The sequence below is a fragment of the Heterodontus francisci genome, chromosome 4, assembly GCF_036365525.1.
Source record: "Heterodontus francisci isolate sHetFra1 chromosome 4, sHetFra1.hap1, whole genome shotgun sequence".
NCBI lineage: Eukaryota > Metazoa > Chordata > Chondrichthyes > Heterodontiformes > Heterodontidae > Heterodontus > Heterodontus francisci.
Genome location: NC_090374.1, coordinates 50,456,775 through 50,476,760, shown reverse-complemented (window position 1 = coordinate 50,476,760; position 19,986 = coordinate 50,456,775). Strand labels below are relative to the sequence as shown.

At 44.7% G+C, this 19,986-nt stretch overlaps 1 protein-coding gene across 1 annotated transcript in view; it reads left to right on the top strand.

The window, feature by feature from the left end:
- sv2ca (synaptic vesicle glycoprotein 2Ca) overlaps positions 1 to 19,986 on the top strand; it is a 306,023-nt gene that overhangs the window by 204,570 nt on the left and 81,467 nt on the right. The window contains exon 5 of the mRNA XM_068029499.1: positions 4,089 to 4,240. Coding sequence (XP_067885600.1) covers positions 4,089 to 4,240 — 152 coding nt within the window. The remainder of the gene's footprint in view (positions 1 to 4,088; positions 4,241 to 19,986) is intronic.

The following is a 19,986-nucleotide window of genomic DNA, read 5'->3' as shown; positions in this document are numbered from 1 at the left end:
CACCAACAGCTGGAGGTGCTGAAGTTTCCAGCAGTGTAGTGGCTATGGCACCCTCTCACTGCCCCCTCAAATTGCCAGGATGTGGCTCATGGGTTTTCAGCCCCATAACGTTTAGGTCTGCAACTGATTCAGAAGAAAACATGTGGAATATTCCCAGGGACAGAGCAAATTCTCAGAGAAAAGTGACACCACTTCTGGACTGAAGAGTTGACAATCTTTATAGTCTTGGGATCTTGTATGATCAAAGGGGTAAATCATAGACTCCAGGAGATGTTATTGAATCTATGCAAGATACTGGTATGATCACACCTGGTGTACTCTGTACCATTCTAGTTACTTCATTGGATGGAGAATCGGGCGAGTTGTATAAGGGGTGGCCAATCCACTACCACCTGGTTTCTGCCTTGCCAAAGTTGAATCTCAACATCCATCTATCTAATAGCAACCATTTTGCTTGATACTTATTTTTTTTAAATGAGGAGGAATAATTATGTGGGTGCACTCTTTAGGGGGAATTTTCCCAGGGCCTATGAGATGGGGGGATGGGGGAGCAGGACAGGCAAATTTAGGAAAAAATGAATTGGGCCAGTTGGCCAACTAGTTCCCATCTCTGACCACTTTTTCTAGGCGCAGGCTGGGTCCGATGGCGGCAACCTGCATGTCTGTGGCGGGAAGCCAATTATAGTTCTTAAGGGATCACTTCTCAGTTATTTTCCCAGCACAAGGCAGTTTTGACAGCATCGCACGGGCCCCTGACTGTCAACACTCTGGCAACTCAGAGAGCGGGGCTGCTCAGCGGCAGGTCAGAACTGTGTGAGATTTGAAGGCTCATGTGTTCCTATATCAGAAGTGTACCATAGCACCAGGGTCTCCAGGAGACTGATATCTCCATTAGTGCTGGGACTGATGCAGTGCCAGCCGGTCCACTGATATTAATAGCATCTCCATTGCATCCCTGCCACTCCTGCTGCTTGTCCCTCGGCAGTGCTCTAACTGTTAACAATGTGAATGCTGTCCGCCGCTCTAGCAATGACTCACACTATATCCACCTCCCATCTTCAGAAACTACCTTTCATGATTTTATGTGTGGGCTTGAGTATTAGAGACTAGAGCATGGCTACCCGACCCAAACCCGATGGGACCTGACGACATGTTACGGGTTCGGGTTCGGGTTGGGTCGCTCTTCTGGGTCCGGCATTCGGGCTCAGGTCGGGTCGGGCTCGGTCGGACACAGTGGCAGTGCTGCCTTTTGGTCAGGGAGGGAAAGGGAAGTAAGAGTAAGAGTAAGCGTTGTTAATTTCCGGTAGTCGGGTCGGGTTGGGTTGGGTCGGGCACAGGAAAATACCAAAGGACTCAGGCTCGGGTTGGGTTCGGGTTAGATGTGATCGGGTCAGGTTTCAATTGTATACCTGAATAGGCCTTTATTAGAGACTATATGGTACTTGGAAGAGAAACTGAAAGTAACTGTGCCTTGGGGAAAATACCTGACCTGGGGCTTGTTGTAAGGTCAGATAGTATATGTAGCAGCAGTGAACAGAAGTCTTTACTAAACGCTTGTTAAATCTTTGTTAAAGTTAAATCTATGACTTCAGATGTGATTCGTCCAGCCTGAGATGTGACACTGCTCGCCGTCCGTAATTGGACGGCGCTCCCAGAGGCGGGATTTTAACTCAAGTAAGATCACACTTAAAGTCCTGCTGCTGTTACGAATAAGGTTGGGACCTGAAAATGGTCCTGACACCTGAAGTTTTTCCTAAAGGTTCTCTTAACTGCAGCTAAAAAAAAACGACTTATGGAACAGGCTCGAAATTTCTAACAGGTCTCAACAGAAATTGAAGAGAGTAAAATCTTGTCACATCACCTGTACAAATGCAATGAATCTTAAGAGAAAAATATGCAAATACTTGTATTAAAGGCACAAGATTCGGAAAATTCACAGCAGGCCCATCAACATCTGAAAACAGAAAAGATAATTTAATGTTTCAGACAAAGACATTTCATTGTTTCTGTTGAAATGTCTCTTCCCAAAATGTTAATTTATCTATTCTCTTTAAATATAGAACATAGAAAACATAGAACATAGAAAATACAGCACAGAACAGGCCCTTCGGCCCACGATGTTGTGCCGATCCTTTGTCCTCTGTCAAGGACAATTTAATCTATACCCCATCATTCTCCTTTATCCATATACCTATCTATAGAACATAGAAAATATGCTCATAGTTCCTTTTGTGTATTCTGCTTTTATTTCCACGGCAATTATGTCTTATCAGGAATTAACAACCAAAAACACAAGAATACAGGAGCAGTGTTAACATAAGTAATGCCCATTAACTATCAGGAGGATTTTTAAGATTGTGAGTAGAAGGTAGTACCCACTCAATTAACGCCAATGCATAAAATTACTGCACCTTAATGCATAATAAATAGAGACACGTTGTCGAAGCTTTTCATCTTGCTCTCATCAGGACAATCTGCAAGAACACAAATATAAGGGAAAATAGCAACTTTATACTGTATGAGAAGGGAGTGCTGATTGGTTGACAAGTGAACTCTGATAGGTAGAGGCGTTGCCATGGAGAATGCACCGTTTACGGTGACTGACAGTTAACTGCCAAGCTTTGTTTGAAATTTAAACCAGGCAGCTTGACTCTGATTGGTCAAGGCATTGCCCTGAGGAATGAACCATCGAATGGCTGTCACTTGTTTTGTTTAGCTGAAACAGGTTTGTACATGTTCTTTCTGTCTGCAAAGAACAGGGCCCTGTGTATGGAGACAGAGGACATAGCTGAGGTATTAAATGATTACTTTGCATCTGTCTTTACCGAGGAAGAAGATGCAGCCCAGGCAATGTTGAAAGAGGAGGCAAGTCAGACACTAGAGGGGTTTAAAATTGATAAAGAGGAAATATTAGATAGGCTGTGTGTACTTAAAGGAGATAAAACACCAGGGCCGGATGAGATGCATCCAAGGATACTGAGAAAAGTGAGGGTGGAAATTGTGGAGGCACTGGCCATAATTTTACAGTCTTCCTTAGACTTGGAGGTGGTGCCAAAGGACTGAAGAATTGCAAATGTTACACCCTTGTTCAAAAAAGGGTGTAAAGATAATCCCAGCAACTACAGGTCAGTCAGTTTAACTTCAGTGGTGGGAAAACTTCTAGAAAAAGTAAGTAGGGACAAAATCAATAATCACATGGACAAATGCGAGTTAATTAAGGAAAGCCAGCATGGATTTCTTAAGGGAAAATCATGTTAAACTAACTTGCTGGAGTTTTTTGAGGAGATAACAGAGAGGGTTGATGAGTGCAATACTGTTGATGTGGTGTACATGGACTTTCAAAAGGCGTTTGATACAGTGCCGCACAACAGACTTGTGAGCAAACTTGTAGCTCATGAAATAAAAAGGGATGATAGCAACATGGATACAAAATTGGCTGAGTGATAGGAAACAAAGAGTAGTGGTTAATGGATGTTTCGTGGGCTGGAGGAAGGTTTGTAGTGGAGTTCCCTGGGGATCAGTGTTGATCCTGATATATATTAATGACCTAGATCTTGGTGTACAGGGCACAATTTCAAAGTTTGCAGATGATACGAAACTTGGAAGCATTGTGAACTGTGAGGAGGATAGTGTAGAACTTCAAAAGGGCATAGACAAGTTGGTGGAATGGGCAGACAGGTGGCAGATAAAGTTCAATGCAGAGAAATGTGAAGTGATTCATTTTGGCAGGAAGAACATGGAGAGACAGTGTTTCTAGCCAGGCAGCTGGGTTTTGTTTGCTCATTCATATCACATTGGAAAATTACAATGCTACATCCATTCTGTAAACATTATGTTGCGCTATTGTGGCTACAATGAGGGTAGAGATTCATTGCTCATCGAAAGAGCACTGATAAGACCACGCAGTGTTGAATTTTATGACATGTTTCATTCACCTGAAGATTCCTCAATAATGCTGTCTCTTGTACTTTACTGGCACTGAGGACTTTATTGGCTCCATGTGTGAGAAGGGGCAACGAGGCTTAGAAATCACAGTTAAGTGGTATCCACGATGGCGACTAAAATATTATTTTGTCTTATTAACCCAGGATTGGAGGAGCTGTTCCAATTGTGTTTTCCTATTTTGCTGAAGTCCTGGCCCGGGAGAAGCGTGGTGAGCACTTGAGCTGGCTCTGCATGTTCTGGATGATTGGAGGGATCTATGCATCCGCCATGGCTTGGGCCATCATCCCTCACTACGGTAAGATTACAAAACAAATAAAGGCTGGCAATCACTGTTATATATTGGATGGCTGTCTGGCACTGGACGAAGATGACTGTCTTAGGAATGAGTGCCAAATGCAAAGATCAAATCTGTATTATATGAAAATGGGAGCATTTGGGAAAGTTGGATTTGGACATTGGAATTGGATACATCTGTTCTGTGACTGAAACTGGTGGTCCAGCAGTGCAGTGCTCAGGTACACTGCTTATAGAAAGAATGATCAACAACAAAAGTGCACAGAATTGAAGGTAACCTTGTGACATGGGTTAGTAATTACTTAGGAGATAGCAGGTAGGGATAAAGGGAACATCTCTGATTTCTGGGATGTGACAAATGATATTCCCGGAGATCTATACTGGGGTCTCAGCTTTTCACCATACATATTATTGATGGATGAATGCATAGAGAATTGTATATTCAAGTTTACAGATGATACAAAGTTAAGAGGCACGCTGAGTAGATAGGAACAGGAAGTTACAAAGGGACAGAGACAGACTAAATGAGTGGCCAAGTTTATGGCAGATGATGTTCAAAGTGGTATTTTGAATAAAATGCTGATTCAGCATCATACCAATATTTCAGAAAGGGATTTTTGGTATGTAACTGACAGGCTTTTTTTCAATGTATGAATTTGTTTCTTTCCTTTAGCAGCAGTGGCCATCTAATTATTTATGGTCTAATGGTGATCTCATGAAAGAAATGCTTCATTCTCCTCATCAGTTTTTTTAAAGGATGTTTTTGCTATGGTGCATGGGCTGCTGTGGAGTTTAATTACACTAAACCTCTATTGAACTTTGGTTAAAACTAACTAATATGGGTGATTTTAAAAATATTTTAAACAGAAGTTTACCACCAGTCGTGGACAGTATCTGCCGGGATAAATGTACCTGTTTCACTGATCACACTCTGCCATAATTAGGCCGTGGATCCTTTCAGGTAAAAGGACTATTTTCAATTATCTGAGAATGATTATTTCGTTTCACTCAGGCTTCAACTTTGGATTTTGCACATCCAAATCAAGCTCCAACCTTTGGTATTGATACAGAATGGTATTGACGGAAACAAAATCAACTTTTGAATAAGGACATTAGATTATTGCAAGATACAATGGTTAGAATTTTGTGAACTCAGTCCCTGCCGAAACAGGAGGACCATTAATGGGTCGGGAACCCGTTGACAGCTGGAGTGGGCTTTGCCAAAGCTCTTTAACTGAGCCACAGCATTAGCACCCCGCCTCCGGGTTCCCTGGTCAGTTGGGGAGTGCAGGTAGGGCGATGCACTGGATCTGTCAAAAGAAGGATTTATAATTAAAGAAACCCCAGCATGGGTTCCAAGACCTCACCTGGATATGGATTTTTGAGGCTACAGCAACTACAGGAATGGAGAGGAGACCTGGGAAGGCTGCTCCCTGGGATGCTCTCTTACCTGGAGGTCTTACTGTGGGATCAGAGGGGCTGCAGTGAGGTGATCTTTCCCAAGGATGGGAGGAATAGGACAACTCTCCAACCAAGCAAGCATGGATGGGCCAAGGAAGTTAGCAGCGGGTGTGTGCTCCCTCCAACCTGGGGACAGTGCACCAAGAGGATCCAGGACCTCAGGAGGGTGGGAAAGGTGAGTGGTATGACACTTTCAGGTGCCAAGCCTCACACTCTGCCTTTCCCAGGATTCTCCTGTACAGCACTCCTCAGAATAACACCTTTCAATTCCAGTCGTTCTTCTCTCTGCAGGCACCTCACATCCCCATCTGAACAGTCAACACTAACAATCACCCTCATCCTATTGCCCTCTCGCAGGCGGAGTATGCACGTGGCTTGGTCAGAATAGCCGGCTTCTCCATGGTGCAGATGAGATGTACCACAACCACAAAAGTTACCGCTTGCTGAATGTATGGTTGGTGTGCGGCCAGGCTCAGCACATCATGCCGGTGAATGCCCACTATCCTGGTAGCAGTCATGGTGCTTTCATTCTGCAGCGGTCCGCTGTTCCTTCAGTCTTTCAGCCACTATGTCAAATGAGAAGGTAGTTGCTGGGCAACAAGGGGTATCTGCTTTACACCTGGCTCGGGACTGCTCCACAACATGTGGCCAGCATGTGTACAATGAGAGCGAACCTGCCACACGAAATGTCTTACAGCAGACCATTGGGGTCCGGTTCCGCTGCCTGGACTACACTGGAGGAGCCCTCCAATACTCATTGAAGCATGTGTCCTGATTTGTTCTGCATTCTTTACAACCTCACCAGCATGAGGCCACAGTCCTTGTAACCAGAGATATAGCAAACAGCTCAGGAGTATGAGGAAAAGGAGGAAGAAAGGAAGGGAGGAGGCAACCAGCACATCTCTGTTCTGGATGTTCTGTCCATGATGGCCTCATTTGACGACAGGTCCCATGAACACAACCCCAAACCACCATTGTATAACAGTTACACGCCTTACCATCCCTCTGTTGTGGTCTAAATGCTGAAGTAAGCCATTTCATACCAACAAGACATCCAATATTCCAAAAGTCAACTAATCACGCTGGAGCATTCCCTTAGTGCCTGTCTTTGCCTGGCCCAGTGCTGATAGGCAGTGCTACCCCAATGGCTGCTGGGAGACTGCTGACTTTCACTGGGGGGAAACTGCAGTTGGCCTTGCAGGATGATCTCGAACAGCTCTGGGCCTAGAAGGCCTGGCTTCAGACTGCACCACCTTAGTAGAGGCAGTAGCAGTCTGGGATGGCTAGCTGACAGGCAACAACAGGGGCACTGGAGGAGTGATGGGAACACGAATGCTGTCATCCTGAGAGAGGACAACAGATTCATGCGTCACGGAGCTACAGCCGCTCCTCAGGGCATTGCCTTAGCAGTTCGAGTGATCTGCTGGAGCAGAGATTGCTGGATTGCTGCGAGACCCTGTATGCCTCTTTGAGCACTGGTACCTGCAACCATGATGGCAGCAGTCTGAGACTGCATGGCGCCAAGTTGAGATTTCATGACCTAATTCTGAGCTTCCACTGTAGCAATGAGACATTGGAAAGGTTCTGCCTGTGCTGCAATTGAAGCTGAAACATTGGACTCCAGATGCCTCATGATGGCCGGTTCCGCAAGTGTTCTCGTAGTGTTGGCCACAAGTTCCACACAGGCGAGGATGGGCTTCAAGCTGTGCACAAAGTCCTGTGTCAAGTTGGAGCCAGACTCCACCATGCTCCTTGACACTGATAGCAGATTCTCTGGCAGGCCTGTCAATGCAGCAAGCATTTCTGTGTGCATATCCATCAGCCTTTTTCTATGTGCCACCCGATCAAAGTCACCATCTGAGCCCATACGATCCTTTCCCCCTGCCCTGGCTGTAGCTCACTTGTGCCCAGTGACTCAGCACATGCAGATCCCATCTCTATACGATCCTCTAAAGTACATGCAGTATCAGTATCTGATCCAGTGGCTGTGAGTGTCAGATCAAGTGATGGTGTATCTTCTTCATCAGTCCCTTGTTCCTCTTGCACTTCAGGCTTCTACAGCAGTTGTTGACCAGGTGGCAGTTCTTGGGTATCTGAAAAGATAAAGGCACAAATGTAGGGTAGGGAAGGGGGTTAGGGGGGAAAGCAAGAGGTGCATGCTTCCACCATCTGCAGCTTGTAAATCAGAAGAGATTGTGGGATGAAGGGGAAGTGGGATGCAAGAAGGAAGATTAGGAAGCGACATATCGTCATTTTCTGGTTTCAGCTCTGTCACTGGCCTTGTCTGTGGTCAGATTTCCAGCACTGTCTTCCTCTGGGAAAAAGGCATGCAGCCTTGACTATCCTCTGCTGCCTCCAATTATGGGAAACCTTGTCCTGTAAGAGAGAGGGAAGAGTGTCAGTGAGTGTGGTGCAATGTGTTTGGGTGATATGCCTGCTACAGTTGAATAGCTGGCAGGGTGTACAAGCTGTGGATGTGAGTGCCTGCAGAAGTGCTAAGTGTGTGAGGGTGAGGCAATGAATGTTGGGTATGAGTCATGCTTGATAGAAACAGTTGGTAAGTGAATGAAGGGTCTGTGGTGAATGGAGCAGTGTCTCAGGCTAGTGGTTGATTTCGAAGGATATGGAATAAGAAGATGCATTCACTGACCTTGATCACTCGTGTGAGATCATTGAACTTTATGTGGCACTACATCCAGGTCCTCGAGCTAGACTGCTGGCATTGACCACAACAGCTATGTGCTCCCAGTACCTTCATAATGTCTGTCTGGAGGGCCTCGGCCTCCAAAGGGAAATGAGCGCTCTGCTCGTGTTCAGCTCCTGCACCAAGGCTTCTAGTGCTGTGTCAGAGAACCTAGGCGCATGCCGTCTGGCCTGTTACTCCATTTCCACTTCTCTTTCTGCTCAGAGGTTCTCCTTGAACCAGTTCTAATGGCTGCTCCAGTCAAAATGCACCTCTCCTTTAAGAGGTCCAGGCTGGCTGTAAGTGGTGATAGTGTCACATGAACTTGGGCCCTCTGCTGAGACTGTAGCCACTCATCAGCGTGTTTAGCATTGGGCTGCATGTCTCAGCCATTATCAATTAAGTTAAGTTTGCGCGCTGTCTGCATCACTACGAATGGGTGCGGGTTCATTGCACAGCATGATCCCAAGCCCAGTTATCAGTCTAATCTAAATTTTCTGCCTCAGTGTCCACCACTAGTGATAGTGACATTATAATAAGGAATAAATCACTAGAGCACCATTCATTTAGGGTTTATGCCAATATGGTGGCAGATGGCATCGAAAATGTGGGCAGCAAAACTAGAAGAGGTTATATAATGAGGAATAACCGTACAAAGCACTATGCCACAGACGTCAGAAAGTTTTAAAATCAAACAACGGTGAAATTGTACAAAATATTGATTCAATTAATTGGGTGTAATAACCTTATGGGCAGATTGGCCAAACAAAGCTACAGTGACAGTACTTTACTTCACATCACTTTACTCACAAACTCCAGCTTAGAAACATTTATAGCCATCAGCCAGGTCTGCACTGCATTTAAGTGAGATGGTGGCACAGTGGTAATGTAACTGAGCTCGTAATCCAGAGGCCTAGGCTAATCCCCTGGAGACATGGGTTCAAATCCCACTATGGCAGCTCGTGGAATTTAAATTCAATTAATTAATACAAATCTGGAATTGAAAGCTAGTCTCGTTAATGGTGCCATGAAACTATTGCTGATTGTCGTAAAAACCCCATCTGGTTCACTAATGTCCTTTAGGGAAGGAAATCCACAGGCCCTTACCTACATGTGACTCCAGACTCACAGCAATGTGGTGGGCTCTTAACTGCCCTCTGAAATGGCCTAGCAAGTCACTCAGTTGTCAAGGGTAATTAGGGATGGGCAATGTATGCTGGCCTTGCCAGAGACACCCACATCCTATGAAAGAGTAAAAAAAAACTGTAAAAGTTGACCCCTTGTTTTCTTGATAGATATTAGTGTCCTAGACTTGGGCCTGCAGGGCACAATTTCAAAGTTTGCAGTTAACACAAAACTTGGAAGCATTGTGAACTCTGAGGAAGATAGTGATAAACTTCAAAAGGACATTGACAGGCTGGTGGAAAGGGCAGACAAGTGGCAGGTGAAATTTAATGCAGAAAAGTATGAAGTGATTCACTTTGGTAGGATGTGGAGAACAATATAAATTAAAGGGTGCAGTTCTAAAAGGGGTGCAGGAGCAGAGCGACCTGGGGGTACATGTGCACAATTCATTGAAGGTTGAAGGGGAGGTTGAGAAAGCGGTTAATAAAGCCTATGGGAACCTGTGCTTCACAAATAGGGGCATAGAGCAGAAGAACAAGTAAGTTATGGCAAACCTGTATAAAACACTGGTTTGACCTCAACAGCAAGGGCTATGGGCCATGACAACATTCTGGCAATAGTACTGAAGACTTGTACTCCAGAACTTTTCACGCCTCTAGCCAAGCTGTTCCAGTACAGCTACAAAATTGGCAACTACCCGACAATGTGGAAAATTGCCTGGGTATGACCTGTATAAAAAAAACAGAACAAATCCAACCCGCCTAATTACCACCTTATCAATCTACTCTCAATCATCAGTTAAGTGATGGAAGGGGTTGTCGACAGTACTATCAAGCAGCTCTTGCTGAGCAATAACCTGCTCAGTGACGCTCAGTTTGGGTTCTGCCAGGGTCAGTCAGCTCCTGACCTCATTGCAGCCTTGGTCCAAACATAGACAAAAGAGCTGAACTCAAGAGGTAAGGTGAGAGTGACTGCCCTTGACATCAAAGCAGCATTTGACCGAGTATGGCATCAAGGAGGCCTAGCAAAACTGGAGTCAGTGGGAATCAGGGGGAAAACTGTCCACAGGTTGGAGTCATACCTAGCACAAATCAAGATGGTTGTGGTTGTTAGAGGTCAATCATCTCAGTGCAAGGACATCACTGCAGGAGTTCCTCAGGGTAGTGTCCTAGGCCCAACCATCTTCAGCTGCTTCTTCAATGACCTTCTGTCCATCATAAGGTCAGAAGTGGGGATGTTCACTGATTGCACAATGTTCAGCACCATTCGCAACTCCTGAGATACTGATGCAGTCCATGTCCACATACAGCAAGACCTGGACAACCTAACGGCTTGGGCTGATAAATGGCAAGTAACATTCGTGCCACACAAGTGCCAGACAATGACCATCTCAAACAATTGAGAACATAACCTTCGGTCCTTGATGTTCAATGGCGTTACCATCGCTGAATTCCCCCACTATCAACATCCGGGGGGGTTACCATTGACCAGAAACTTAACTGGACCAGCCGTATAAATACTGTGGCTACAAGAGCAGGTCAGAGGCTAGGAATCCTGTGGCAAGTAACTCACCTCCTGACTCCTCAATGCCTGTCCACCATCTACAAGACACAGTCAGGAGTGTGATGGAATACTCTTTACTTGCTTGGATGGGTGCAGCTCCAATAACACTCGAGAGCTCAACACCATCCAGGACAAAACAGCCTGCTTGATTGGCACCCCATCCACCACCTTCAACATTCACTCCCTCTACCACCAATGTATAGTGGCAGCAGTGTGTACCATTTACAAGATGCACTGCAGTAACTCACCAAGGCTCCTTCAACAGCACCTTCCAAACTGGCAACCTCTACCACCTAGAAGGACAAGGGCAGCAGATGCATGGGAACACCACCACCTGCAAGATTGCAGAACTCTGAGATGCAAAGGAATCTGGGTATGCCAGTGTATGAATCACAAAAGGTTAGTATGCAGGTACAGCAAGTAATTAGGAAAGCTAATAGAATGTTATCATTTATAATGAGGGAAATTGAATACAAAAGTAGGGTGGTTATGCCTAAGGTATACAGGGCATTGGTGAGACTCCATCTGTAGTACTGTGTACAGTATCGGTCTCCTTATTTAAGGAAGGATGTAAATGCGTTGGAAGCTGTTCAGAGAAGATTTACTAGACTAATACCTGGAATGGGGAGGTTATCTTATGAGGAAAGGTTGGACAGGCCAGGCTTGTATCCGCTGGAGTTTAGAAGAGTAAGAAGCGACTTGATTGAAACATATAAGATCCTGAGGGATCTTGACAGGGATGTGGAAAGGATGTTTCCTCTTGTGGGAGAATCAAGAACTAGGGGTCACTTTTAAAAATAAGGGGTCTCCCATTAAGACAGAGATGAGGAGAAATTATTTCTTTCAGAGGGTCATGAATCTTTGAAACTCTCTTCCTCAAAAGGTGGTGGAAGCAGAGTCTTTGAATACTTTTGAGGCAGAGGTAGATAGATTCTTGATAAGCAAGGTGAAAGGTTATCGGGGGTAGGCAGGAAAGTGGAGTCGAGGTTACAATCAGATCAGCCATGATCTTATTGAATGACAGAGCAGGCACGAGGGGCAGAGTGGCCTACTCCTGCTCCTAATTTGTATGTTCCTAATTCGTAAGTTCCCCTGCAAGTCACACCATCCTCACTTGGAACTATGTTGTTGTTCCTTCCCTATCGCTGAGTCAAAATCCCTCCCTAATAGCACTGTGGCTGTACCTACACCACACGGACTGCAGCAATTCAAGAAGGCAATTGCCCTTCTCAAGGGCAATTAGGGATGGGCAATAAATGCTGGCCTAGCCGGTGATGCCCACATCCTGTGAAAGAATTAAAAAGAAACTGGAGTATTGTGTCCAGTTCTGAACACCACACTTTAGGAAGGATGTGAAGGCATTAGAGAGGGTGCAGAAAAGATTCACAAGAATCCAGGGATGAGAATCTTCACTTATGTGGATAGGTTGGAGAAGGTGGGGCTGTTCTCCCTGGAGAAGAGAAGAAGAAGAGGAGATTTGATAGAGGTGTTCAAAATTATGAGGGGCGTGGACAGAGTAAATAGGGACTAACTGTTCCCATTGTCCGAAGGATCCAAAACCAGAGGGCACCGATTTAAGATGATTGGCAAAATAAGCAATGGCGACATGAGGAAAATCTTTTTTATGCAGTGAGTGGTTAGGATCAGGAATGCACTGTCTGAGAGTGTGGTGGAGGCAGATTCAATTGAGGCCTTCCAAAGAGAATTGGATAATTAACTGAAGAGCCAAAATTTGCAGGGCTATGGGGAAGAGGCAGGGGAGTGGGACTAGGTAAGTTGCTCTCGCAGAGAGCCGGAACAGACACAAAGGTGATTCAATGCTATCCCTTCAGGAAGGAGAAACAAGCACAGGCTGTCTCACTCTGCTGGTTGAACCAGAGGAGTATTAATATGGTTTTCACTGGGGTCCATTACTTTGTCCTCCAGCGAACGGAGACTTTGTGGAAGCAGGAAACCATGACGGAGAGTAGAATGAAGCGAGGAGGGAAGTTACTTGAAAGATTTAACTTTGAGTTGGATGTTAATGCTAAGTGTCAACATTATGATATTAGATTCTGTGCATTCACAGCAATCACAGGCACTGCAGGTGATACTATTCATTTATACTCTGTCATATTCAGAGTCTCTCCGTCCTGTTGCCGAAACTCCACTATTTATACAAATAGGCAGTTTCATATACAGGAATGAGGAAAAGATAGTCGTTAAAGTGCCAAATAGATGGTTGTCGTCATCCCAACCTTTCTCCCACATTCCCAATTCTATCCTGCTGGAAAAGGAAAATAAAGTGAGTGAGAAGGAGTGAGGAACATTAAGAAATTTCAGCACAAATACACTGCATGTTTCCATTTGTTTTACCAGTTCCTTTCTTCTTAAAGCCAATTAAGAAGAACCACACGCAAGTCCTGTGGAAGCTGGGGTGGGGGGGGGGCATGAGTTGGGGGGCGGTACAGAGATGAAAGGGTGGAATACAGCCAGGTTGGAGGTAGCCACATTAATTCATAACCAAAGGTTGAGTTATAGAGCTCTGCATAAAAAGATTCCTTTTTGGTGAGCTCTATTCATACTAATTGCTGCATATCCACAATATTTATAGTGATGATCTGGCCTCTGTTTTGACATTAGAAACAAAGTATTAGGCAACAATAGCCTGATCAATTTTAAGAAACTCTCTACATCCTAGATACTTGATAGGTTAATACGTCTCTTAAAGGCAAAGGCATTTATTTTGCCAACTTTGTGAGACTTAAAGGATACTTTGTACTGTGGCGGCAGTGTGTACCATCTACAAGATGCACTGCAGCAATGCACCAAGGCTCCTTAGACAGTACCTTCCAAACCTGCGACCTCTACCAACTAGAAGGACAAGGGCAGCAAATGCATGGGAACACCACCACCTACAAGTTCCCCTCCAAATCACACACCATCCTGATTTGGAACTATATCGCCGTTCCTTCACTGTCGCTGGGTCAAAATCCTGGAACTCCCTTCCTAACAGCACTGTCGGTATACCTACCCCACATGGACTGCAGCGGTTCAAGAAGGCAGCTCACTGCAACCTTCTCAAGGGCAATTAGGGATGAGCAATAAATGCTGGCCTGGCCAGCGACACCCACATTCCATGTGAATTAAAAAAAATGATAGGAACCAGATTGAAAGCGACTGCACTTTACTTAGGATCCTTTAAAAGCCACTCTTCATCCCTACCATCTGTGCTGTATTTGAGACCATGTCTGGAGGTGAAAGGATCATACTCTTAACCCAGTGTGTAATCCAATTTCTTTAAAGGCAGTTGTTCCATTTAGCAGGGGATATGTCATAATTGATTATTCATGCACTGTTGCTTTTGTGTTATTTTACATTTGAATTATAGTCTGTTCTGCTGGACTGAGGTACACTTAAAAGAAATATCAGCATTACATCATTTCCTTTGTGACTTTTTCTACAGCAAAGCTGCCCTTGATTTGTTTCATAATCAAATCATGCATGTAGATGTTGGTAGCCCGATAGTGGCAGGAGCATGCAGCCTCCCTCTCAAACTGACCGTGGAAGCTTTAAGCCATGACGTGACGTGTCATTGGAGCTGATTATCTCCATTAGGAATGACATTGGCTGGCTCTCAGCCAGGCCAATACTTGAAAGGATTTTGGATCTTTGTCTGTACTGCTGTGCTTTTTGAGAAGCATTAATGATAGACATGTGCTAAGCCACGTCCTAATCACTTTTCTGGCTAAACAGGGCTGCAAAGGGCTCGCACTGAGCATGTGGGACAGCAATCAGAAATAGAAGGATCAGTGATCAATTAATTAAAATCAATACACAAAGGCAGAACCGTCAACTGCAGTACTGTAGTATTTATTGATATGAAGTTGAAAGAGGTGAGAAGTTGAGCAGCAAATGTCTGAGGCTGAACCAGACAATTTGCAATCTTGGTGTCACATTAGACTCCGAGATGAGCTTCTGACCACATAGCCACACCATCACTAAGACTGCCTGCTTCCACCTCTGTAACATCGCCCAATTCCACCCCTGCCTCAGCTCATCTGCTGCTGAAACCCTCATCCATGCCTCTGTTACCTCTGGACTTTACTAATCCAGTGCTCTGCTGGCCAGCCTCCCATCTTCCACCCTCCATAAACTTGAGCTTATCCAAAACCCTGCTGCCCATTTCCCAACTCACACCAAGTCCCATTCACCCATTAGCTCTGTGCTTGCTGACCTACACAGGCTCTGGGTCCGACAATGCCTTGATTTTAAAATGCCCATCCTTGTTTTCAAATGCCTCCAGGGCCTCACCCCTCCCTATTTCAGTAACATCCTACAGTTCAATAACCCTTTGAGATCTCTGCGTTCTCTAATTCTGACCTCTTGCACATCCCCAATTTTGAATGCTGTGGCTGTTGCTAAGCCCTAAGCTTTGAATTCGCTATTTAAATCCCTCCACCTCTCTTCTTCACTCTCCTCCTTTAGGATGTTCCTTAAAACCTAGATTTTTGACCAAGCTTTTGTTCATCTGCCCAAATATGCCCTTATATGATTTGGTGGCAAAGTTTGTTTGATAAAGCTCCTGTAAGGCACCTTGGGACGTTTTACAACATTAAAGGCACAATATAAATGCAAGTTATTGTTTTGTTTTATTCTTAGAAATAATTAATATTTTGTTCCAGTCTCCTCTTGTGTTCCATTTATAGTCTAATTTAAATGTAGTGTTTCCTTTCCAAACTTCAATCATATTTTAAGTTTACTCCTGGAAACACTTTAGTCAAAAGTCTTGTTTTTTTTCCCATATTTTTGTTCTAATTTTTTCAGATTTTTTTTCACAATTGATATTTCAAAAATATTCTTTCACTTCTGTTACGAGTGTTTCTATTTTTTTTGTTACATTTTGAGAATTTATGTTGTAAAACTGAAAAAGACTCCATTTGATGGGTTCTAACCAGGGTCACTGAGAGGTCTGGCTTTGAAAGCAGTTACTGGATGGCACCTGTTTTCAAATAATTACCCAGCAGGGGTTGTTTTTGACTTGGAGAAGATGTTTACAGAGAAGTAACAGGTCAAGATTTATAGAGGTCAGGAGGCTTGACTAAGAGAGATACAGCACTGAAAAAGGCCCTTCAGCCCACCGAGTCTATGCCGACCAACAACCACCCATTTATACTAATCCTATATTAATCCCATATTCCCTATCACATCCCCACCATTCTCCTACCACCGACCTACACTAGAGACAATTTACAATGGCCAATTTACCTATCAACCTGCAAGTCTTTGGCTGTGGGAGGAAACCGGAGCACCTGGTGGAAACCCACACGGTCACAGGGAGAACTTGTAAACTCCACACAGGCAGTACCCAGAACCAAACCCGGGTCGCTGGAGCTGTGAGGCAGCGGTGCTAACCACTGCACCACTGTGCCACCCCTTCTGGAATGTTTTTGGATTGTTCTTGAATTGTTTACAGATAGTTGGAATGAATAGTGGTTCGAAAAGCAATTGGAGAAAACTTTCCAAAAAGAACAAACCACCCTAACTCAGTCTGTTCCAGCAGTTTGGAAAAAGCCTGCCAGTTTTCCAACTCGCGAGGAGCTGAAAAGCAAGTGTAAGAAGCAGACAGAAACTGTGGCTGCATTCCTCCTGTAAGACCTGTGTCTGAAACCTCTGTTGCTGCATTTCCTGCAAGCCTACCCAAACTGATCTTCAACGTCGCTTGAAAAGAACTGTTCTAGGAAGATCCTAGTGACAGCCATCTATACGCATTTGGGATGCCAAACTAAAACAAAGGACATCTTTCCATATCTTCTTTTTCTTCTTCAAGAATTAGCAAGTATTTAACCTGTTTTTTTTGTCTGTTTCTTTTGTAATAGAGCACTAAAATGCAAATCCCTGTATTTTTCCAGTTAACCGGTGTATGTGTGTGTGAGGGTAAGGGAAACAAGGAACTTTAATATTTCAGTCTGTGTGTTTATGCCTTACTTCATTACTGGTTAAGACCTGTTTTATAATAAACTGATCATTTTGTTGTTTATTAAAGAAACCTGGTTGGTGTTTTATTTTGGGATAAAAGTAGAGTCTATGATTGACCGTATCGATAAGTGGGAAAATATTTAAATATATGTTGTGACCCGTGAAGGAGTGGAACTAAAATAAATAGTGCACGTCTCCCACCTCAGTCCTAACACTTCCCATTTGCTTCACAACTCAGGCCACAAGAAACATTGAGGAATAATAAACTGGGATTTGAATGACAAATTAGACTTTCTTTATGTACCTCTTTCAGTTTCCAACATCTGCTTCAAAATACCTGGATATGCACCAGGGTTGCTTACGTTCTTGAAATAATTTCAATTTTAGCTTTAGTCTCTTCACTAATTCAAATCTTGTTTTTGCTCTAGTGTGCATAAAAAAGCTAGAACTTAGATGATGAGTGTCTGATGCTATTCCTCAATGTGTGCATCACAACCAATACTAATTATGTCTTCATCCAATGTCTACATATCCACTTCGATTGGGATTGGATTCATCCTGATCAATGATTTTATAGTTTGTGCTTAGAACATCCTAAACTGTGGGCGGCACAGTGGTACAGTGGTTAGCACTGCAGCCTCACAGCTCCACTGACCCGAGTTCAATTATGGGTACTGCCTGTGTGGAGTTTGCAAGTTCTCCCTGTGACTGCATGGATTTTCACTGGGTGCTCCGGTTTCCTCCCACAGCCAAAGACTTGCAGGCTGGTAGGTAAATTGGCCATTATAAATTGCCCCTAGTGTAGGGGAAGGTGGAGATGTGGTAGGAATATGGGATTAATGTAGGATTAGTATAAATGGGTGGTTGAAAATGCTGCTCTCACATGCATTCAAGTCCTCAGAAGAAGAAATTTTCCTCCACACAAGATCAGGTGGCAGGTTGTTCAACCATGCCTGTCTAAAAGCGAAGACCAAAGTACGGAAAGTCCTCATCAGGGAACTCCTCTTTGCTGACGATGCCGCATTAACATCTCACACGGAAGAGTGTCTGCAGAGACTCATCGACAGGATTGCGGCTGCCTGCAACGAATTTGGCCTAACCATCAGCCTCAAGGAAACGAACATCATGGGACAGGACATCAGAAATGCCCCATCTATCAATATCGGCGACCACACTCTGGAAGTGGTTCAAGAGTTCACCTACTTAGGCTCAACTATCACCAGTAACCTGCCTCTCGATGCAGAATTAAACAAGTGCATGGGAAAGGCTTCCTCTGCTATGTCCAGACTGGCCAAGAGAGTGTGGGAAAATGGCGCACTGACACAGAACACAAAAGTCCAAGTGTATCAAGTCTGTGTCCTCAGTACCTTGCTCTACGGCAGCGAGGCCTGGACAACGTATGTCAGCCAAGAGCGACGTCTCAATTCATTCCATCTTTGCTGCCTCCGGAGAATCCTTGGTGGCAGGATCGTATCTCCAACACAGAAGTCCTCGAGGCGGCCAACATCCCCAGCATATACACCCTACTAAGCCAGCGGCGCCTGAGATGGCTTGACCATGTGAGCCGCATGGAAGATGGCAGGATCCCCAAGGACACATTGTACAACGAGCTCATCACTGGTACCAGACACACAGGCCGTCCATGGCTCCGCTTTAAAGACGTCTGCAGACGCGACATGAAGTCCTGTGACATTGATCACAAGTCATGGGAGTCAGTTGCCAGTGATCGCCAGAGCTGGCGGGCAACCATAAAGGCGGGGCTAAAACGTGGCGAGTTGAAGAGACTTAGCAGTTGGCAGGAAAAAAGACAGAAGCGCAAGGAGAGAGCCAACTGTGTAACAGCCCCGACAACCAATTTTATCTGCAGTACCTGCGGAAGAGTCTGTCACTCTAGAATTGGCCTTTATAGCCACTCCAGGCGATGCTGCACAAACCACTGACCACCTCCAGGCGCTTACCCATTGTCTCTCGAGACCAGGAGGCCAAAGAAGAACAAGTATAAATGGGTGGTTGATGGTCGGCACAGACTCAGTGGGCCGAAGGGCCTGTTTCAGTGCTGTATCTCTAAATAAAATCAACTTTTTAAAGGCATACTTGAAATTTTTTTCGTTTTTCCGATCTCCTTTCTCATGCCGTAATACAGTTTCACAGAGACTGGCAACTGTCCAGTACCTCATGGCCATTGTTTATGTTTGAGTCTAAGCCATAAGTACCGATTAACCCTTCACCCATGAAAAGAATCTGCCCTCATTCACTGTCTACAGACTTGCATTTTCCAGTAGAGATCACTAGTTAGTGATTAGTAGTAGGAAGCGAGGCTAACTTTTCTCCCTTCCCTAACACAGTGACACGAAGGCCAACACATCAAATACCACAGAGCATGTCTTGGTAATGTCGTGATTATAGTTCTGAATTAGTGGCTATAGGTTCAATCCCACCCACCCATGGCAGTTTGCGAAATTGAATTCAGTAAATCTGTTCATTTGTGGGTGAGCACCAGGGATGAAAGTGAAAATTATACTTGTCAGATTGTCATAAAAACCCAAACGGCTCATAACGTTCGGTGGCGCAGTGGTTAGCACCGCAGCCTCACAGCTCCAGGGACCCGGGTTCAATTCTGGGTACTGCCTGTGCGGAGTTTCCAAGTTCTCCCTGTGACTGCGTGATTTTTCGTCGGGTGCTCCGGTTTCCTCCCACAGTCAAAGACTTGCAGGTGATAGGTAAATTGGCCGTTGTAAATTGCCCCTAGTGTAGGTAGGTGGTAGGGAATATGGGATTACTGTAGGGTTAGTATAAATGGGTGGTTGTTGGTCGGCACAGACTCGGTGGGCCGAAGGGCCTGTTTCAGTGCTGTATCTCTAAAATAATAAAATAAAATGGAACCCATAACCCCTACCCGGTCTGGCCTACATTTGAATTTGGTCTTATCCTATATGATTGATTGACTTTTGACATTC